We start from the raw sequence: 23,094 nt of genomic DNA, 5'->3' as shown, positions 1-23,094 counted from the left end.
AGAGTCTGGAAGGTTTAGGTCAAAGGTGATGGGTGGGTTTTTCGAAGCGGCTACCTGGCAGGGTGGCGGCGATAGATGGAAGAGGTCTGGAGTGTTGAGGGTGATTTGTGTAGTTTTCGAGATAGGAGGTACGTATTTTGAGGGGTGAGATTTGTTGATGGGAGGGTCTGAAGTTGGAGTGTTTCTTTATTTAAAGTAATTTGCATATTTATGCAATCCTTTCCACCGTCAAGCTGCAAATCTAGCAAACCAGTTTATAATTTTATTGGACAGTATTAGATTGCAAATACAGTCAACAACAACAAGGAAAGTGATAGTACTGTGATGAAATGTCTTATAAATGTGTCATTATCAACTAGTTTTTGATGATTGTATTGCATTGTTGATGTGTTTCAAGTTTCAATAAATGGTTAAGAAAAACTAAAATTAAGGGCCTTTAGCTCAGTGGTCCATTGAGGTTGTTTCTAGATATGGGTTTGTGTGTCCAATATTGAGAAAAAATGAAAAGAGAACTAGAATAGAATGAATCTCTTTGAGATTTACTTAACTATTCTGGTTGATCGCTAAAGAAGTGTTTTAAGTTTATTGTCATATTCTTTCTTTGTTGTATCCTAGCTGTGACCAGGTTCTGAACTTCATCTTCTTGAAACTCGGGGTTCCAATGGTCTAAACTTTTCCAACTGTCCAGGTTTATATTTGATGCAATGCATGCAGTGGCTGGTGCTTATGCTAAACCTATCTTTGTTGATGGTCTTGGAGCAGATCGAGTATGTCCAAAATATTCGATGAAAATTTGAGATCTTTCTGTTTATTGGGGAAATTTCATGCGACATGATTGGTATTTTTGTAGGGCTCTATCATAAATGGGGTGCCACTAGAAAATTTTGGAGATGGTCATCCGGACCCTAATCTCACGTAAGTGATTCGAGAGAAAATTCGAATTTGTTAGTGAGAAAATTCATTATGTAACATTTTCTATTTATATGCAATTCCTGATTTGTATATGTATTTTTAAGCCAGGTATGCTAAGGAGTTGGTTGACATCATGTATGGTGAAAATGCACCAAATTTTGGAGCAGCTAGTGATGGTATGTTTTGAGCAAATCAAGAAAGAGTTTCAGACGATCAGTTATCTTTGAACAAATCATACTTGGTTGTGAATAGATCTCTAGCTGATATTTTGTGTAATTAGTAGTTAATTGACAATATTGAAAGTGAATGAGCCACTAGCATGAGATCAACAGTCTCAAATTTGTCTTAACAACTTATATTTGTGTCTGAAATGGAATTTTTGCCTATTCAGAGATGTCAAAGACTTGGTATTGAAGAGGTCTACTTTCAGATCAAATTTGAAAAGATGAGGTTTTCTCTGGGTAGGACCTGGTTGATAACACCATGGATAGATGTTAATATCTAGATTTATGGAACTTTACTAGTTTTTTCAAAATGTTGGATGGCCATCATTATTCCTCACACCACCTCATCTTCATCAGTAAGGAGAAAAGATGAGATCAATGAAACTGCATTTCGCTCTTAATCTGCAGTTCTTGTGTTTATGCTATTCCGGCTTAGTTTCAACACGGTTTCATGGAGGCTCATTGGTCCATTGACTCTCACTGTCCAAAGAACTTACTTTTCAGGAGATGGTGACCGAAACATGATTCTTGGCGATCACTTTTTTGTTACTCCTTCTGACTCAGTTGCTATTATTGCCGCCAATGCGGAGGCAGCCATTCCTTATTTTAAGGATGGCCCCAAGGTAAGAAGTTTTCATTATGCCTCATTCTCTCAATCAGTTTATCGATTGAAAATGAAGCACTTGCTAACACTTACTGCATTTTTCTAGGGTCTAGCCAGATCCATGCCAACAAGTGGGGCCCTTGATCGGGTTGCAGAGAAACTCAATCTTTTCTTTTTTGAGGTGAATCTCATCTGCATAGTCATGTTGACTATGTTTATGACTCTTGTCACGAGCGGAATTGTAAAACTTTGTTTGCTGAAATTCTTCTATGTGCAGGTCCCCACTGGGTGGAAGTTCTTTGGGAATCTGATGGATGCTGGGAAGTTGTCAATCTGTGGGGAGGAAAGTTTTGGGACAGGTTCAGATCACATACGTGAGAAAGATGGCATATGGTAAATCATTGATTGCCTGGAGGGTGATTATTACAATTGAGCTTTTTTCAAATTATTATTTTTTAAATATTTATTTAAATGTAATACATGCACAATATTACCAATACGTTATTGTTATAAGATGCAGTTTCTATTTACTTAGGTTTCTAGGAAAGTATTTTTTCGTAGAATCTTATTTTGTAGAGTGGGGTGTTAGGGGAGCAGGGACATTAGTGTCTTTTATCATTGTTTTATGTTATAAAGAGGAAAGAAGATGAATCCCTAAGTTAAATCTTTTTCTTTTTTAACATGAATCATTTTCTCCACCTTTGCTATCTCTTCTTCCATGTTCTCTCCTTTGTTTCTCTTTTGTTCATGAAATTTCACATGGCATTAGAGTGAGTACATTCTTGACATGGAGAAGGAAAAGAAGATGCAGAAGGTTCTCCTGTCTACCATTACTGTAGTTTGTTATCTTAGAATAATTTCATCAACTTTCTCCAAAAAAAAAAAAAAAAAAAAAAAAAAAAAAAAAAAAAACGATGATTCCATCAAGTTCCTATCTGTTTTTTTCCTCCTTGCTACCATCGAGCAGTGCCAGATTAACAGGATAACTGTTCCTTTCATCATGCCTTGAACAATGGCAATTACTGAAATCTTTTTTCCTTCTTGGGCCTTACATGGCAGCAGTAGCCAGCGCTCATGTTCCTAGATCAACAAATTCTTTGGCTGATTTGCTTGCTAAGCAAGGAATCTCCCTGCGATCTCTTGTTGTTAAGAGAGTGCTCCTTTGATCTTGTTTGGTTGTTTTGGTTGCAATAAATAACTCTTTTCTAACAAATAAAATAAAATCATGGGTTCCAAAGGTATTTTCTTCTTTCACCATCCCAAGATGATTCAGGGTCTGACTTTGGCCAGATTGCCCATTGTGCCGTGCCTAGATGCGAGATGGGGTGAGATGCTTCTTTCTTGTTCTTGTTCTATAGGAATTATTGGTTTCTCTTCCTTTTTCCAAGTGTTTCCACAGCTTTGTTGCTAGTAATATTTTCCTTTTTTTGAAGGCAAGCTAGTTGCCTTTTCCTATCAGCTCCGATTTCAATCTTCCAGCCTGCTTTTTCTTATTTGTTGTCAAAGAATGTTTCTATTTGTGAAACTTGTCAGTTCAATAAACATCTAATTAGTAGTTTGTCTCATAAATAGAATTTGGGTAGTTGTAGTCCTTTTCAGTTAGTGCATTTTGATGTCTAGGGACTCTGTAGGATTACCAGTCAGTCTGGATTTAAGTATTTTGTGACATTCATAGATTTGAAGTGTTCACTATGCATGTCTGTAATGAATTTGAATTCAGTTTCAAGTGTCAGTTAAGACCCTATAGTTTTATAATACATGTGATATTGTAGCACTCAATTTGCTCAATTCTTTCCTTCAGGAGTATAATCCATCAGACATCATGTATTTATACTCCTCATCAAAATGGAGTAGCTGAGTGGAAAATTTTTCACCTTTTAGATATTGCTCGTGAAGGTTCCAAACATTTATGGAGTGATATTGTTCTTACCGAATGCTACTTTATAAATACGATGCCATTGTTTTGTTTCCACGGGAGCATACCCAATGAGGCTCTGATATTCTAATTCAATCGATGTATTTGGATGTACATGTTTTGTTTTTTGTGAATTCTCAATAGAATAAGTTTTCTATCAAATGTTTTTTCTTGGTCTATCCTTGAGTCCACAAAAAGGTGCAAGTGTTTTCATCTTGTTACTCATAAGGTGTTTGTTAGAAGATATAGTTAAGGGTAAGTTTCGTTTTTTTACATATTTTGTAATGTCTAAAGTTTACATTATGTCATTCAGCATGATTAGATGTCTCTAGATTAATTTTCATATAATTTTAGTATGTGTATTAGGAGATATAAGGGATTAAGTGTATTTAAGTAAATTGTATTCATCTTACTTTTTTTTTTTTTGAGAGAAAGGTGTGAATGTATTACTAGAAAAAGTACAAATACATACCTTACTGTACAAGGCCTTCCTCCACAACAAGATGTTGAAGGAAAACTTCTAATTTAGCCTGATTATCCGTTAAGTGATTAACAGATCTAGGAATATAATTCCATCTACATTGCAGTTGAGAAATTAAATTACAGATATCCTCAAAAAGATCCTAGTGCCGCCAAGGAGGTTTAGAAGACTTCTTGCACCAATTGATGACAACTTTTGAATCACCTTCGACTCAAACAGGACCTACCATCTGTTGATGAAAAATATTTAATCCATTATATAAACTAGATAACTCGGCAGTTTTTGAGTCCGATTCACCAATTGGTCTGGAAAATGAAAGGAGAAGGTTTCCTTTATCGTCATGGATGACCCCACCACATCTAGTAGGCCCAGGACAACCCAAAGCGCTTCTATCGAAATTTAATTTGAAATGGCCCAACGGAGGAGGAGACCAAGTTTTCATGGCCGGAAGGCGAGGAAGGTGAGACATTTCCACTATAAGTTGTCAGTTTCCACGTAAGTTTGCTCCTTTGAGATTTTTAAATTCTTTCCGCATGAGAATCTAGGAGGTAACCAACCCAAGAATTCTATTGCTTAAAATATTGTTTGAAAGAGATTTTCTATTGAATTTCCTATTATTTCTTTCTTTCCATAGAGCCCAAACGATGTGACCAATGCAGCATGAGATTAATAATTTTTCAAGTTTTGGGAGGTGAGCGTTTGTGACCGTGAGTATAGTAGATGTGAGATTTTGAGAGGGACAATATTGCAGACCAATTTTGTTGATGAGTCCGGTTTAAACAAAATGAGCATAATAGTAATGCAACAAACTATGGTCTGCAATTTCAGGAGTGGTTCGGCAAAACGGGCATAGAGGGTCCAGAACATGCGTTCCCTGACGAATTAACGAATCAGAAGTCAGGATTTTGTTTTGAAATGCTGTCCAAATGAAGAACTTTGCTCTCAGAGGCACGAGTAAGGACCACGCGATGGTAGATGGATGGCTGGATTGAATAGAGGGGGGAGGGAGTAGGGAGTTGTAGGCAGTTGAAGTAGAAAACGCACCTTGCGGACATGTAGTCCAGATAAGTGTCTGGAACATTTCTGACACGTACCGTCAATAAACTCGTGATGAGATCAGCAACTTCAAGGGCTTCGTCATCCGTCAACGTTCTACGAAGGTTTAAGTTCCACTCACCAGAATTCAGCCCGACCGCAGATATGGTCGCCTCTTTGTTTCTAGCAAGAGAGCAAATTTGACCGTGGCTGGTATTGAAGCTACTTGGGCCCACCCACCAGTTTGTCCAAAATTTTGTCTGATTGCCTGAACCATTGTAACACTTGACGACATTTTTGAAAACAGGCAACAAATGTGCTATCTTTTTTATACAGAAGATAATTTATAATACTTTCCACCTTCTGTCCACCAGCCAGAAAATTTTTCTGCTTTGGCCGCCACAATGTCTCGCCAAATCAAGGACGGGTACATATTAAATTTCCAGATCCATTTCATAAGCAAGGCAAAATTTGTTTTTGTAGTGTCCCGAATCCCAAGATCACCCAAAACAAAAGTTTACAAACATCAACCCATTTCACTAGGCTATATTTTCTTACCCCATTTTGCCACCCCATAAAAATCTCCTTTTTAGGAACTCAATTTTATTTTTGACAGAAGCAGGGCATCGGTACAAAGACAGAAAATAAGACGGGATACCATGGAGACAAGACTTTATAAGAAGCTTACCAGCTTTGGACAAAAATTTTCCTCTCCAGGAAGTAAGTCTGCCTTCAAGACGCTCAATGACTGGGTGCCAAACAAATTTTGAAGGTAAAACAGGGGATAGAGGAAGACCCAAATATGTGCTCGGAGGGGAAACAACTTTACAACCCAAGTATTCAGCCATAGCATTTAGAACCGAAGGATCAATATTGAAGCCAAAAATAGATGATTTAGCCTAGCTTAGCTTTTGTCCGGAAGACAACTCAATAAGGTTGAGCAGAGCTTTCATGTGGGAAATCTGACTCAATGTACCTTCTCCGAAGATAATAGTATCATCAACATACTGCAAGAGCGGAATATCTTGGTTTCGGTCGTCAGAGACAGGATTAAGCCAACCTGTACTTTTAGCAAACCGGACCATAGATGCAAACTGTTCCCAAATGAGAGTGAAGAGGAAAGGGGACAGAGGGTCACCTTGTCTGATGCCTCTTGTAGCTTTGAAGTATCCGTAGGGCTTTCCATTTACTAGGACAGAATATGGTACAGTAGAGATGCAACATCTCATCCAAAATTTCCACCGAGTCCCAAAACCCATTCGATCGAAGAGGTAATCAATTAATTTCCAATTTGCTTGGTCAAAAGCCTTTTCAAAGTCAATTTTAAGGACGAATCTGGGCCGATTTGGTTTCTTGAAGGAGTCTAGGAGTTCATGAGCAGCCATGGAGGAGTCCAAAATATTCCTATCATGGATAAAAACACTTTGGCAAGAACTTATGATTTTGGAGAGGTGGATCCTAAGACGGTTTGCTAGCAGATGGGCTATGGTTTTATAGTAACTCGTGGTGAGACTTATTGGTCTAAAGTCTTGGGGAAGGGAAGAGGAGGATTTTTTTGGAATTAGAGCAATCAAAGAAGCCCCTACGGCTTTATGGATGGTACCGACTTGGTGGAAATTTTGGACAAACTCATATACATCTGATTTGATGGTATCCCAAAATTTGTGGTAAAACTCACAATTAAAACCATCAGGCCCAAGAGCTTTATCCTTCGGGAGCCCACAGGCTGCAAGTCGATTTCTTCTGTGCTGAAAGGCCTTTCCATATCAGACGCCTCTAAGGAAGAGACTCGTAGGTAGTCGACTTGTGGAAGCTTTGACCGATTAAAACGCTCTTCGGAATACATCTCTGAGAAAAACTTCTCAAGAATATTACAGATGGAGGGGCTATCTGTGATCGCTTGGTCTCCATGACAGAGAGAAGTGATACGGTTAACCCTCCTCCTGGCTGAGGCAATAGCATGGAAAAACTTCGTATTTCCATCCCCCTCAGCCATCTAGCGAAATCTAGTCTGCTATTTCCAGCAGACAGTTTCACAGCGAAGCAAATTTGAAAATTCTGAATTTAGTTGACTTCTCAGAAGTAAATCAGATGGAGAGATAGACCCTCTAGATTAGCAGTAAGCTTGTCTGTATATAACAGTTATGCGGTTCAATTTTCACTTAATTTTGAGATGTATTTAGGGAGTTAATAGTGCTTTAAGTTTAGGGCGGGATTTATGTACTTTTGACTCTATTTCTGTTATGGACTCCATAGCATCAAGAATCTGCCAGGCATAGGACGTAATTGTTGTTAGATTCAGGTTAAGTCATGAGAGGTACTGTTGTAATTAATCATGGGGAACCCTTGTAATCTGGGTGTGAAGTGTTATTGGCCAGCATGCCTTGGTGAAGTGAAGTGTTATTGGCCAGCATCCCTTAGTGAAGGGTAATTTTGTAATCTGGTCTAAGTGTGGCCAGCGTCCCTTCCTTGGTTTATAAGGAGGACAATATTGAAATGAAAGCAAGCATTTTCCTAAGTTAGTTACAGTAGCCAAGATAGATTAACGCTCTCACTGAGCTCCTCTTCCCTCACGCACTCATCACTCCATCTACTTCTGAGCTCTTCAACAAATCAGTGATGCCAAGGAAGCTTCTTCACGTCATTCTCCATCTTACAAACTGGAACCTCAAGGGGAACGCCGAGTGACAAGATCCATGGCAAGGGAACCTAACATCGTGGTATCAAAGCGGACCACTGTTGGCGATTCCTCTTCCTCTGATGACATCCGAAATTTGCTGGAGGCACAATGTGTAAGCACACAGGTCCAGCTTGACTCATTCCAACAGCAACTTCTAGCTCTTCAAGACTCTACCCAGCAGCAACAACAGCAGTACACTCTCTCTATCCACCAATTGATGGCCCGAATAGATGAAGTTTACCCACGTCCTCCCACCCAGCAAGGAATCTCTTCCTCTCCCCCTGCCCAACCACACTTCCATTTCCCTCCACCTCCACCCCAATTTCGTCCCCCACACCCTACAGCCATGGGCGCCCAAGGACCAGCCCCTTCCTCAGTGCCAAGGTACGCCAAATTGGACTTTCCAAAGTTTGATGGATCTTCAGACCCTCTCATTTGGTTGCATAAGTGCGACCAATTCTTTTGGCACCAACAAACTCCGCCCGAGGACAGAGTTCCACTTGCTGCCTACCACATGTTTGATGAAGCGCTCCCGTGGTATCATCAGTTCCGATATGAGAATCCTCTGTATGATTGGGAGATTTTCAGAGCCTCTTGCATGTTATGGTTCGGACCCCCTGCCCGCCACTGCCCTCGTGGCGACTTAGTCAACCTCAAACAATCTGGCTTGCTAGCACACTAACAGAAATCCTTCTAAGAAAAGCTGGCACGTGCCACTCACTTGGTGCATCCCAACCAGTATGTCCCCTTGTTCACAGCAGGCCTGGTTGAGGTACTCCGCATTGAGGTTGCATTACTGGCCCCAACCACACTCGACCATGCCATGAATTTGGCCCGATCATTGGATGCCAAACAGCGCATCCTGAGAGACTCCCTTGGCAGAAGACCCCCCTGGCCAGGACGTCCCACTCCAGCACCTCCCCCTGCTCCCCCCAATTTCCTGCTCCTAAACCCCAATCCCACTCCTCCCTTACAGCCCCCAACCACCACCCCACATCCCCAATTCATCAAACGCCTCTCTAAAACCAACCAGGAACAGCGGCGCGCTCAAGGCCTCTGTTTCAATTGTGATGAAAAATATTGTCCCGGCCATCAATGCCAAAGGCTATTTTATCTTGACGGGGGCGATCCGGCAGAGGGTGACCTTTCCGACCCCGAAGACGAGCCAGCAGTGGAGGAACCTGCCATTTCCCTCCACGCCATGACCGGTCTGCACAGCAGCAACACCATGCAGGTCCATGCCGTCATCCACAATCTCATGCTCGTTGCCTTGGTTGATTCGGGCAGCACCCATAACTTTCTCAGCCAGACTGCCGCACAGTAGCTGGGCTTACCCGTGCAACACAACTCTGGCCTCTCAGTTTCAGTGGCCAATGGGGCGAAACTTTCCAGTCTTGGAGTATGTTCAGCAGTCCGGTTTGATATTGAGGGCCATCCATTCGAGGCCGATTTCTTCGTCATTCCTCTCGCTGGGTTTGACTTAGTTTTGGGTATCAAGTGGCTTCAACAGCTGGGTCCTATCCTTTGGGATTTCACATCCCTCACCATGACCTTCACCTCCGGCCAGCAAGACCTTACTCTTCATGGCACTCATGCCCCCTCTTGCTGCACACTCCAGAATTTATAGGTTCCCACCTCGGACAGCAGCAACTTGCAGTCCCTTATCTCTAAATTTGGGGACTTGTTTAGAGAGCCTCAGTCACTTCCTCCCATCCGGACCTGTGACCACCGCATCCGGCTGAAATTGGGCACAAAGCCAATCATTGTCCGGCCCTACCATTACCCACACGTCCAGAAGGATGAAATTGAGAAGCAATGCCAGCAGATGCTTGAACAAGGCCTGATTCAATCCAGCAGGTCTCCTTTTGCTTCTCCGGTGCTGCTAGTGCTCAAGAAAGATCAGACTTGGCGCTTCTGTGTCGACTATAGAGAGCTGAACGCGCACACTGTCAAGGACAAATTTCCGATACCCGTGGTAGATGAGCTCTTGGATGAACTCCATGGTGCCAACTTTACAAAGCTGGATTTACGTTCCGGGTACCATCAGATCCGAGTCTACCCGCCCGACGTGGAGAAGACGGCCTTCCGTACTCACCATGGCCACTTCGAGTTTCTGGTCATGCCATTTGGGCTCTCCAACGCCCCCTCCACCTTCCAGGCCCTCATGAACGAGGTATTTCGGCCCTTTTACAGAAATATGTCCTTGTTTTCTTTGACGATATTTTGATCTACAACCACACTTGGGAGAGCCACCTTTAGCACTTGTGTACGGTGTTTCAACTCTTACGTGCACACCAACTATTCCTCAAGCACTCCAAATGCTCGTTTGGTGCTTCAGAGGTAGCTTATTTGGGCCATGTCATTTCTGTCGCCGCCGTCGAGGTGGATAGTTCCAAGATCCAAGCCATTGTGGACTGGCCTACTCCACATTCAGGAACAGCATTAAAAGGCTTCTTGGGCTTATCGGGGTACTACCACAAGTTCATCCTAGATTATGGCCAGCTCGCCGCACCACTGACCAGCTTACTGAAACGTCAAGCATTCGCATGGTCCGAGGCAGCAGCCTCCTTTGATCAACTCAACCTGGTGTTAGCATCCACTCCGTGCTTCAACTTCCGAACTTTGAGGATCTCTTTGTTATTGAATGCGACGCATCCGGGGGCGGCATCGGGGCCGTTCTATAGCAGCAGGGGCATCCCATTGTGTATTTCAGCAGACACTTAGCCATTCATCATCACAAACTCGCGGCCTATGAGCGTGAACTTATTGGTTTAGCCAAAGCCATTCAGCATTGGAAGCCATATCTCTGGGGTCGCCCCTTCCTCATCCGTACCAACCACTGCAGCCTGAAGTACCATCTGAAGCAGTGTCTTACCATGTGCCCCCAACAACACTGGCTTAGTAAATTGAAGGGCTTCGACTTTCAGGTGGAGTTCAAACCCGGCCGCCTCAACAAAGGAGCCGATGCATTGTCCCGCCGTGAGGAGCCAGAGCCCCAACACTTGGCCATCAATCAACCTCGGTTCTTACTGTTCGATCATATTCGAGATGAGATTCCGCAGACCCCAGACCTCCTCACCCTCTTCCAGCGCACTGAACAGCAGCCCTCGGACAGCAGCTGGACCATCCAGAACGGCCTTCTCCTGTACAAGCAACGCATCTATTTGGCTGCCACCTCGCCCTTACTGTCCACCATTCTGTCCACCTATCACGATGGTACTCATGAAGGTCAGCAACGCACTTATTTCCGCTTGAGCCGTGACTTTTACTGGAAGGGTATGAAGAGCATGGTGGCTGACTACGTCTCAGCATGCCAAGACTGTCAGCGCAACAAAACTGAGACTCTCCAACCACCGGGTTTGCTGCAGCCCCTTCACTTGCCTACTCAAGTTTGGGCAGAGATCTCTATGGACTTCATTGAGGGCCTTCTTCATGTCATTCTCCATCTTACAAACTGGAACCTCAAGGGGAACACCGAGTGACAAGATCCATGGCAAGGGAACCTAACAATTTCACTTAAGTGGGTATTCAAGGAAGGTCGACTTCTGACCTTTGATGATTATCGTGTTCGGTCGTACTCTTCTCTCTCTTGTGAACTTTCTCTCTCTTCTCTCTTCCTCTCTATTTTACTTTTTCATAGAAAACAAGACCTTCAAGTGGAGCTCAAACAACTGGGTAGATATGAAATTTTCAGCGTAAAGAGGATGCTGAACAATATAGAGTTATTCAAAACTAAATGACAACTCCTGAATAGTTCAGCGTGAATCTAAACTAAGTACAATCACTGGTTTAAAAAACAATTTCTTAAAGGTACTTAGTTTTTAAAATATAGCTCAACCAGATGTTTGATTTGAAAATCTAGACTCAAAAGAACTTGCTACAATGTATGTGTTAAGTTGGGTCCAAGGCCTATCCCAAAATGACTAACCACCTTAGGAAACCTCTTTCCCAACTAATAAAATCAAGATCTTTGTACTCACTAATCCATGTGGGACTATTCCTTAACATTCTCCCTCACGTGTAGACCATCTTTTGTGGCTCTACAAGTGGATAATTTAAGAGTAGGCAGTTTAGGTGTAAGCTGTCTTTTGTGGCTCTACAAGTGGATAGTTTTAGGTGTAGGCCCTCTTTTGTGGGTCTATGTGGATGACATTGTGTTATTTGGTGATGATCTTGATGGTATTACAGAAGTTGAACAATATTTGGCCACACATTTTCAGACAAAGGATTTGGGCTCTCTCAAGTACTTTCTTGGCATTGAAGTCGCTCGTAGCAAGCGAGGTATTGTTCTTTCTTAGAGAAAATATATATTGGCTATGTTACAGGAGTATGGTTTATTAGGTGCTAAACCTATAGACACCCCCATGGAAGTTAATCATAATCTACATGACACCCAGGGTCCTACACTCAAGGATACAACTCAATACCGACGATTAGTAGGTAAACTGATTTATGTTACAGTTACCAGACCGGTCTGTTGAGTTGTATTGGCTAGGCGTTTGACAGTATGTATTCATTTGACAATTTAGCATGAAATCAAGCTATGATGTTCAAGTATTTGAAAAATGCAAGCTCATTTGATCCCCCATAAGTTGATAATATGACCTTCACAAATGGTTTGGAAGTGTAAGAGTTCCTAGGAGCAGCTCTCCTTCTTGTTGCCAAGTTTCTCAAGTGAAATGAGGTGGAAAATCACATTAAAACGAAGTTCCGATATTTTAAAAACTAGTCCTTTGAGCATGAAAGGGGCATTTGGTCCTCTAGAAAAAAAAACTGATGAAAACCATGCTAAACAATTATGAAAAAATACTTAAAATTTTCTCCTTGAGCTGTTGATCACATGGTAAGTCACTTGCAAAATTTGGAGATCTATAGAGTTTGGATCGAAGCTCATAAGTTCTCCTTAGCATGTGCTGGATTCGACTTGATCCGTCAACATGTCTTGTTTGATCAACTTATTACAATATCTTTATTTTGCTGATTCTTCGATCTATCAACATGGCTTGTTTGGTCAACATTTCTTCAGAAGGTTACTGAAGCCCAATCTTGTTCAAATAACTGATTTTGTTCAGAAAACTTCCTTTACGTAGTCTCATTAGTTATTTCTTGTTCGATCAACACTGTTTGTTTGAAACTATCTCAGTGCCTTCATTTGACACTTTTTATTCAAATGAATATCTTTGTTCGAATAACTTGTGCTTCTAAGGCCATATATTGTTTTGAAATCTGTTCACCATTTATCTCACGCACACAGTTAATTCACTTGTTTGTTATCATTAAAACCAGATAGAATGAGGATCTTGAGACAACCACTATCCAACAGGCCTAATTACCAAGCTAGTTAAAAGTGAGAGTTTGACTCTTTTGAAAAAAATCATTGCCATCCAAAAAATAATTGATTGATTGTGTTGGGTAAATGGTCTACATGGACTCTAAACTTGTCGCAAATGAATTAAAAAAACTCTTTTGAGATTCCATTTTGGATTGTTAACTCTTATGCCAAAACATAATTGACAAATCAGATGGTGATATGTTATACTTCTTTGTTTGGGTGGTTGTTACCTGCTTGGCTTCACACTGTGCATAAGATCAAGCCTATTAGATATCTATGTGACTTCGTCTTAGAGGAGCTGCATCCTGTAAAAAAATCATGTCTCCAGCATGAGCAACTAGACTTGGAACTAAATTTTTATTTTTTATTTTTGGCTTTCCATGCAATATTACTTTTCATACTATTGAGCTAGTTTCTGTTTGTGAAGGGCTGTCTTAGCTTGGCTTTCTATCATTGCTTACCGAAACAAGGATAAAAAGGTTGGGGAGAGACTGGTTTCAGTGGCAGATGTTGTCAAGGAGCATTGGGCAACTTTTGGAAGGAACTTCTTCTCAAGATACGACTATGAGGTAAAGATAAGACTATTGTTTTGGGTGTACTTTGTGTCCTTTATTTGTTGTGAAATATTTTTAACACTTTCTACTCAGGAATGTGAATCTGAGGGAGCTAATCAGATGATGGGATATCTTCGAGAGTTGGTTTCTAAGAGCAAGCCAGGTGATAAGTATGGTAAGTTCACTCCTGAAGGACTTGGCATCCCATAAGCATCCTTGTGAAACTGTTAGGCGGGGTACTTGTTTGTTGGTAGTGGTTTATTTTTAAAAGTCGCAAAGAAGATCTCTAGATTGAGACTCAGTGGTGGCTGGTTTTCAACATAGTATGAGAAAATGTGATAAAGATGGTGCAAATAGAGGTTGTTATGAAATTAAAAAGTATGAGGTGCAATGTGAAGCTATGTTTAGCTTCTTTTTGTTCTTGTCTGTAACTTTTTTTGTATTAGGGAGACAAATATAAATGCGTTTAACATGTACTTGTATACAGTACTTGTATACCGGGCTGTAAATGGACTGGATATGGTACTAAGTTGGCCGCTAGCAACCAATCCACCCAATACACCCAATCCCCGTTATAGATATCCGGATGTCTGAAATGCAAGCAACATCTTGGGGAGAAGAAAACCAGATATCTGGTTTTGAATCCAAAATGTATGTTGTGCAGGAACAAATTGGAGAGTGGGTTGAGTTGGGGTAATTTCAAGCTTCCAATCTTTCTCTTCCGATAGGGTTTGAATGACGATGAAGATATAGCTTTATGCTTGCTTCTCGGCTGGAGACTATCTGTGCCTAGCAAGATAAAATTCTTCATACAACCATTAGGGAACAAATCCTCACTGCAGACAACTTCTAAAAGAGGGGCTTTACCGCCCCTGATAGTACTTGCCCTGTACTTGCCCTCTCTGTGGCGTTTGTGAGGAGTTCGTTCAGCATGTTCTCCTGCACTGCGGCTTCTGTTGGCGAGTTTGGATGGTGATCTTCCAGATAGTTGGCATTCAAACGGGCCTCCATCAGGGCCTATTTGGCACTTTCCAGACGGTGTTGGGGATTCGTCTGCCTAGAATTGGCAAGCTTCTTCTCTCTGCATGCTTTGCTCACATCCCGTGGTGTCTTTGGCTTGAGCGCAATAACCGGAGATTCAACTCCAAATTCAGCAACCTGGAAAGTACGGTCTCTTGTGCCGTGGGTATGATCAAGGAATTTGCCCCCCAGGCTGGTATTTCCCTTTGCTGGAATTGGTGTCTTCTAGCCCATATGGCGGGTCCTTAAAAGATTCTGGCCATGGCTGTGTGGGAGCTTCCCCCTAGTGATTGCATTAAGTTGAACATCGATGAGAGTGCTTTGGGTTGCCCTGGGCTGGTGGGTGTGGGTGGTGTTTTCAGAAATCACAGAGAAGAGACTATTCTTTCCTTTGTGGGGTCGGTTGGTATTGCTGACTCCAACACTGTTGAAGCGACTGCCCTTCATCATGGATTGAAGATTTTCAAGGATCGTCTTCACGGGAAGTTGATGGCTTTGTGAAATGATATAAAGCTGGGTTGGTAGTCAAGGGTTACACTCAGATGTATGGGGTTGATGTATTTGACACTTTTCTCCCCAACTTGGCTTAGAACAATTTGAATTTTGATGTCAGTAGCAGTCAACAAAGGTTGGTCTCTATATTGGCTTGATATAAAAATGCTTTTATGTGGAGATTTGTAAGAGGTTTATATGGAGCAACCTTCGGGTTCTGTTGCTCAAGGGGAGAGAGGTAAAGTGTGCAAGCTCCAGAAAATCATATATGGTTTAAATAGAGCCCACTAGTATTTGAAACCATTTGGGTTTATTTGAGCCCCAAAAAATTAGTAAGGTGGTGATGTCATTTGGGTTTATTTGAAGCCATTGTGACCATTCCTTATTTATTTTGCGTGGGCAAATTGGTATTGTTGTATTAGTTGTGTATGTTGATGACAATGTGCATGTTGGGGATGATATTGAAGGTATCAAGGATGTGAAGAATCATCTCAAGCGGCAGTTTCAAACTATGGACCTTAGTACACTTTTAAGTATTTTATCTAAGAGAGTATATGATGGATATGTTGAGTGAATATGGATTCTTGGGTGCAAAACCTGTAGACACACCCATGGAAATGAACTCTAATTTGCATGATGACAATAGTCTACCACTTAGCGTAGAACTATGTATAGAAGATTGGTCGGACAGTTAATTTATGTTATTGTTATTAGTCCCAATATAGTATTTGCAGTTGGAGTTGTAAGTTAGTTTATGGACACACTCAAGAAAGTACATCTAAAGGGAGCACAAACAATTTTGTGGTACTTAAAGAGGAGCTCTTGGAAAAGGATTGTATTAGAAACCATATGGACAATTGAACATTATAGGTTTTTCATATGCCGATTATGTGGGATCAGAGTTAGATAGAAAATCTACTACAGGGTACAAAGTATTATATGTTTGTGGGACAATCTTATCAGCTGGAAGAGTAAATAGTAAATGTGATTACCCAATCAAGTGATGAAGCTGAATGCCTAGTGAGCACACTCTATCAATGAACTTAAGTGGGTAAAATCTGCATTGTAAGAATATGGTCTAGGAGTGGTCCCATGGAACTGAAATGTGATAACCAAACAATAATATTTGTTGCTAGCAATTTAGTATTTCATGAGCGGATGAAAAATATAAAAGTAGATTGTCACTTTATTCGTTGTGCAGTATTAAGTGGAAAAACGATTAATCCGTATGTTAGGACTATTGACCAGGTTGGAGACTTGTTTACCAAGCCCCTTGGAAGGTCTATTCATTGATTTTCATTCCAAGCTGGGATTGGTGGACATATATGCTCCAGCTTGACGAGTGTTAAAGTTCAGGGGTATTTTGGTAATTTACTATGGTGTATTGAGTCATGAGATTCTAGTTAGAAAGGTGCTGATTAGATGTTTCCAATGATATAATTTTTGCCTTTTTTCGTTGTTGTTTTATGGCCGTAAGTGATATAGCCGTAGTGGGGCTGTTATGGACTTTTTCCTTGTGATACTTAAGTTATTTAATGAATAGGTTAGGGGTCACCTAGACACCCTAACATGACTGCTCTTCTCAACGGATTCTTTCCTCCATTCTCTTCTTCTTTTCTTGTACTTTCTTACTCTTCATTTCTTCCTTTCTCTAAGTTTACAAAATGCATGTTCTTGAAAGTTTTTGGCGAGATATAGTTTTTATTGCCTATTTTTCAAATATTTGTTCCATTTGTCTGCATTGGGGGGGGGGGGGGGGGGGGCATTTTCCTTTGTCTTACAATGCAACAATCATTTGTTCAACCTCTAGTCTTTCAGTATTTGGTTTTGTTTGCTTTATTCATTTTTATTTTATTGTTTGGTGCTTTAAACGACAAATTATCTCCTAGACTGATGACATGTGTTCTTGGGTTATCCATGTCAACAAAAAAAGATGCAAGTGTTATGACCTAATTGTTAAGGAATAGTTCCACATGGATTAGTGAGTACAAAGATCTTGAGTTTATTAGTTGGGAAAGAGATTTCTTAAGTTGACTAGTCATTTTGGGATAGGGCCTTGGACTCAATTTAACATGGTATCAGAGCAGGTACTCATATGTGGGCCTATACCTAAAAACTATCTATTTGTAGAGCCACAACATAGGGCCTACACCTAAAAATTATCCACTTGTAGAGCCACAAAAGAGGGCCTACACCTAAACTGCCTACTCCTAAATTATCCACTTGTAGAGCCACAAAAGATGGTCTACACGTGAGGGGGAGTGTTAAGGAATAGTCCCACATGGATTAGTAAGTACAAAGATCTTGAGTTTATTAGTTGGAAAAGAGGTTTCCTAAGTTGACTAGTCATTTTGGGATAGGGCCTTGGACCCAATTTAACACTAATAACAAAGAAAATGTACATTGCTGCTAATTTTACCTTCTTTGAGCAAACTCAATTCCTTTTGTCTTTTTACTTGCCTACTAAGTCATTTTAAATTGAAGATGGTGTGCCTTTGCTTTTTCCTGTTGAGGGATGAACCAAATGCAATATCTATTCCTTGTGAAAGTGTTTTCTATAGGTAAGCATAGAAAGAAGAGGAGCTCTAATGTAGGACCTTCTTCAAAAGCAATAGATTTTACCTGTTGATGACCCTCTGCCCCATCTCCACCATTCTTATTTCTGTCTAAAGATTCTTTAGTCAGTGATTTGGATTTACCTAAGGGGTTCAATCTCACAGATGACATACCAAGTTTTGGTATGACCTTTTGTTTTCCCTCTCCCATTTTTAAATCTTGTGGATTGTCCATCTCTTCTTAATCCATTCTTAAGTTAGTGCAGGAGTCTTGTGTTTTGTGGAGTGGAAGAATGCAATGGATAATGAGATGCAAGCTTTGGTATCAAGGGGAACATGGACAGTATGTGATCCACCATAGATTTGTGTGTCAATGGATGTATAGATAAAGTATAATCCTAATGGCACAATTGAAAGCTATAAAGACATGTTGGTAGCTAAAGAATACCTATGAACATAAGGTGTAGATGTGTTTGTACTTTTTCACTTGTCACATAACTCAGTTCATTTTGTATATTGATATCTGTAGCGAATAATGAATTGACTATTGTTTTTACTTGACACAAAAAATGTGATCATGTACGGTGATCTTAAAGTGGAAGTTTATATGGAGTAGCCTTCTAGATATGTTGCTCAAGGAGAGGCTGGAAAAGGTGTGTAAGCTGCATAAGGCTATCTATATTCAAAACAAAGCTCAAAACTCAAGATCATGGTTTGAGAGATTCTATAGGAGTTTACCTCAATTGGGTTTTCATGTAGTTCTTGTGACTATTTGGTGTTTGTACATTAGCGACATTCAAGAGTAGTGGTTTTAATTGTTTATATGATTGATATATTAATTTTTGATAGCGATTTGGAAGGCATTGAAGAAGTTAAAAACCAGTTAAAGGGGCATTTTTAAACCAAGGATTTGGAATAATTGAGGTACATTTTGGGAATTGAAGTTTTTAGAAGTTAAACTAGTATTGTAAGGCATCATTGAAGTTTACATGATTGATATATTAATTTTTTATAGCGATTTGGAAGGCATTGAAGAAGTTAAAAACCAGTTAAAGGGGCATTTTCAAACCAAGGATTTGGAATAATTGAGGTTCATTTTGGGGATTGAAGTTTTTAGAAGTAAAACTAGTATTGTATTTTTATAATAACGTGATACTGACATGTTGCATGACTAAATCCAAACTCAGTTTTTCACGATGACCAGAGTTCAATCTCAAGGATATACTATAGTATAGGGGATAAGTTGGAAAGCTTCTTTATGCTATGGTGACACGACCAAACAGTTAATATGTTGTGAGTGTTATTAGACAATTCTTGTAGTCTCCAAGGAAGTAATGTCTAGAAGCAGTTTAGTGAGTTTTGAAGTATTTAAAGGGTGCGCCTGGCAAGGGATAATTGTAGAAGACACTTTGGACATATAGAGATTAGAGGCTTTTCTGTGGCAAATTGTACTGGGCCAAAGATGGATAGAAGATGGGTAGAGGTTATGTCATTTTTTAAAGGAAAATTAGTTACTTGTAAGGAAACTGTGTTGCCAAATCTAGTGCCAAAGTAGTGCAAAGGGCAACACCTACACTACATGTGAACTTATTGGGGTGAAATCAATGTTTATAGAATTTGGTTTTGAAGTAAATGATCCTATTGTTATGGACTATGATAACAAAAAACATACATCATTGTGAGCAATCTGTTGTTTCATGAGGGAACCAAGCACATTGAAGTGGATTCTCATTTCATTCATGATGCAGTAATGCATGGTAAAATTGTTACACCATACCTAAGATTAGTAGATGAACTTGTTGATGTAGTCACTAAAGCCCTTATGAAGCATGAGTTTGTGTCACTTATTATAACAGTTTTGTTGTTTGACACCTGTGTTCCTGCTAGAGGGAGTGTTAGTGAATAAAGTAAATCTTGAGGTTAGTTTGGTAAACTCACTTTTAAGTAATTGCTCCCTTCTTCCCCAAGATGTAATTCAGGTTGTATGGTTTGGTTTGGTTATAGTGTCAGGCTTCCGTTTATTATATTAATACTTGGGTTTTATTTAATGTAAGGGAAACAAGGAATTTTGTCATAGTGTAATGTTGTGACTAAGTGAGGAATAAAAGGAGTTCAGGGTCGACTTGTGGCCCCTAACAAGGCTGTCACCTCTTGTGGCAGTTCTTCTCTCTTTTTCTGTCTGTTCTCGTTTATCTCATTATGTATTTTCTCCTACATTTTCCTACGTACATATTCTGAAAACGACTTTGCTGTTTCAGGAAGCTATGAACTTAAGTTTGCAGATGACTTTACATATACTGATCCGGTGGGTACTTCATTTCTCCATTACGCGGACCTTTCAATCATTTTTAAGCCTTAGGTTCTTCGTCATTTTCTTTGTTGTATTGTCTCTTTAATAGGTGGATGGAAGTGTAGCATCAAAGCAAGGCATCCGGTTTGTCTTCACTGATGGATCTAGGATTATATTTCGTTTATCGGTACAAGATCTCTCCCGTCGTAATTCATTCACCACCTAGTTCTTGAAATGAATTTGACTTGAGGTCACTTTCACTGGCTATGTACTCTGCAAGTCGTGTAGAGTGAGCATTTCTGATGTATTTGAGCTCCTTTTACTTCAGGGTACTGGTTCAGCAGGTGCAACCATTCGAATTTATGTGGAACAGTATGAAGGGGATGTGTCCAAGCATGAATTGGATGCTCAAGATGCGTTGAAACCATTAATCGGTAATGGTTTTTTCTTCTTCACCTTTCGATTCAAAAAGTTTTTGCTTCATTTTGGTTGCTGACTTGAACTAATCCTTGTTCGACTTGATGTTTCAGGCATCGCTTTGTCTATTTCAAAGTTGAAAGAGTTCACTGGTCGAGAGAAACCTACGGTCATCACATAGATTTTAACACAACACTTCGTCCATGTTGGTAGTTTATGTAATTTAAGAAAATATTATAGTCGTTCAATCAGTTTTCATATTCTTTCGTGATCTGGGTGAGCGGGTTCACTGCGAGGAGACTACCCGACACTGCCATGTGAAATCAATTAATAATAATTGACCTGCCATCAGTGTGGCTCGAGGTCGGTATTGGTATCTCCATATACTGAAGCTTTTTTCGGAATTTTGCTGCCGAACATTCTTGATCCATCCTTGGTTTGTCAATTTCTTTCTAATGGATAAGTGAATAGCTTTGAAGAAGGAACTAGCACAGAGAAGGAAGGGCTTACAGGAGAATTAAAGGAAAAAGAAAAGGGTGGAGAAGGTATTGCTGGATTACATTAATTTTTTATTATTTCACTTACGTGGACCAGAACAACCAATTTACTATGTACACGTTTGTATAGACTTACAATAGTACACTAAGGCTTCAAACCTAGACCCATAAATGGATGTTCCGGTAGCTAATTAGGCTACACAGACTTAGACCAACTTTCTAGGTGCATTAACTTAAATTATAAAGGATTTTCGGGATAAGCTTTCTTATACGAAGACTTGGAGCTCTTGTAACAACAAACAAGGCTCATCAACCCAGAAGGAATACAATAACCAGTTAAAATCAATATAGTTTAAACCCATATAGGACTTTTCAACCGTTAACATAGGTTTTTCAAATAAGTTGAGACGAGGAATGGTTTAGACTACACAACACTTGACCCAAGCTTGCAACAATTACTTGTTTACAATTCAACTCTTTACAAAAGCCTTTCCAATTGGGCAGATTTAATCATACAAATATGAAAAGCAATGAATACTATGTGCCTATTCTATCTAATAGAACTGAACAAGTCATTAGGAACATGATTTCAAAATTTATAGTTCCAAAGATTGGATTAGTTTTTTAAAAGGGACATAAATAAAATCAACTCAATTTAATTATTGATTTCGCACTTTTAAGTCCATGAGTAATAGTTTGATCTTAAAATGAAATTGAACAATCAATTTTAGTTACACTAGATCAAATTTACAAAATTGATTTAAAAATAAAGAATATGTAACCACTTGGATCTTTGAAAACTATACCGAAATCTTTAATAGTATGCAAATTTCACTTAAAAGTTCTTTTGCTAGATTAAATGATATGTTCTTAAATTAATAATGCACGAATTCTCAATGTTAAAAATTTAGTAGTCGAGCATGAAAAGTAAAGTTTTGTTTTTTTGTATATCTTTGAAATCTCACCAAAAATTCCAAAGACAATACTTGAATTTTTTTTTATTATGAGTTGCTAATCTCATGGATAGGTCATTTATAGATTTTGAAGGATTATGAAAACATTTAATTTCTTCCCACCACCATTATTGGTTGAATGGTTTGTCCTAGGGCATTTTCTCTCTCTTGGGTATTCGATTTCTTTGGCCTGGATATTGGGACGAATCATTGAATGGATGTTTCTAGTGGTTTTTCTCTCTCATGTTCGTTTAGGTGGTCTTTGTTTGGTTGAGCAGTCGCCTTCATTATGCTTATTTTTTTCCTTTTTCTTTTTGGCTGGCCCTTTGGATGTCTAGTTGAAGAATGTTTTTCCAAGAGTTTTTTTTCTCTTTGTTGTTAAAATAGTTAGATGAAAGGCTTTGCTTGCTTATTATGTTGAACAATTATCTAGGTTGTTCGAATGTTTCTTTGGACAATTGCTTCTTCAAAGCTCTCTATCTTATCCGATCGAATAGGTGATAGTAGGGCATTCAGATGGTCTGCATATTAGCATAAGTCACTTGTTTCCTTTTTACAATGGGCTATGCAAATGATCTTCAAACTAGTTGAACATATATAGTCTTAGAAATTTCTTTGGAGTTTTTTGCATTGTAAAGGCATAATAATGCTTGTTATTAATAATGTAATTATTCATTATCATTAAAATCATCTAAATAAGGATCTTCATACAGACAATTTTTTCCGTTAGATGATTTATAAATAAAAATCGAGTTCAGTTGGGCTGTCTTTGAAACTAAGTTCCTTAAAAAAGCTAGTAAACCCAAGAAGTTGTTAAAGACCAATATAGCCTTCTTCGACTTCTAAATATAATTCAAATAACAACAATGTAAAAACCACTATGGTCGTCTCATGAATACCTCTTCAATTAGATGGCTATGCAAACAATGCATTTTTTTACATCCAATTGGTAAAACCTCTTGTTATCAATGTTCCCCTAGAGGTAGTACCGCCAATGAACCCTTGCTTGGGAACATTTCCACTATTACACTCTAATAAATGAAAAATACAAAGATATTTTGGCTCTCTTTGGCCATGTGTAGTTCAATACACAATTTTTACACCAACTAATCTCCCCAAGAGATTGCTACTAG

At 39.6% G+C, this 23,094-nt stretch overlaps 1 protein-coding gene across 2 annotated transcripts in view; it reads left to right on the top strand.

Moving 5' to 3' along the window:
* Window positions 1–21,101, top strand: part of LOC137949681 (phosphoglucomutase, chloroplastic) — a 41,576-nt gene extending 20,475 nt beyond the window's left edge. Inside the window, exons 11-22 of one of the 2 annotated variants that reach the window (XM_068795813.1) lie at window positions 689–767; window positions 851–915; window positions 1,021–1,088; window positions 1,641–1,759; window positions 1,847–1,921; window positions 2,018–2,133; window positions 13,611–13,752; window positions 13,831–13,912; window positions 20,063–20,109; window positions 20,204–20,281; window positions 20,423–20,528; window positions 20,625–21,101. In XM_068795813.1, the coding sequence (XP_068651914.1) occupies window positions 689–767; window positions 851–915; window positions 1,021–1,088; window positions 1,641–1,759; window positions 1,847–1,921; window positions 2,018–2,133; window positions 13,611–13,752; window positions 13,831–13,912; window positions 20,063–20,109; window positions 20,204–20,281; window positions 20,423–20,528; window positions 20,625–20,692 (1,045 nt within the window). In that variant the 3' untranslated portion in view covers window positions 20,693–21,101. The remainder of the gene's footprint in view (window positions 1–688; window positions 768–850; window positions 916–1,020; window positions 1,089–1,640; window positions 1,760–1,846; window positions 1,922–2,017; window positions 2,134–13,610; window positions 13,753–13,830; window positions 13,913–20,062; window positions 20,110–20,203; window positions 20,282–20,422; window positions 20,529–20,624) is intronic. The other variant, XM_068795814.1, reaches the window with a different exon arrangement.
* The last annotated feature ends 1,993 nt before the right edge of the window (window positions 21,102–23,094 follow it).

The sequence above is a fragment of the Aristolochia californica genome, unplaced genomic scaffold (assembly GCF_029961685.1).
Source record: "Aristolochia californica isolate CCGP_79_NKW_82.1479 unplaced genomic scaffold, dmAriCali1.0.hap1 SCAF_14, whole genome shotgun sequence".
In the NCBI taxonomy this organism is placed as follows: domain Eukaryota; kingdom Viridiplantae; phylum Streptophyta; class Magnoliopsida; order Piperales; family Aristolochiaceae; genus Aristolochia; species Aristolochia californica.
The sequence above is the reverse complement of the archived record's forward strand: the minus strand, read 5'-3'. Positions and strand labels throughout refer to the sequence as shown.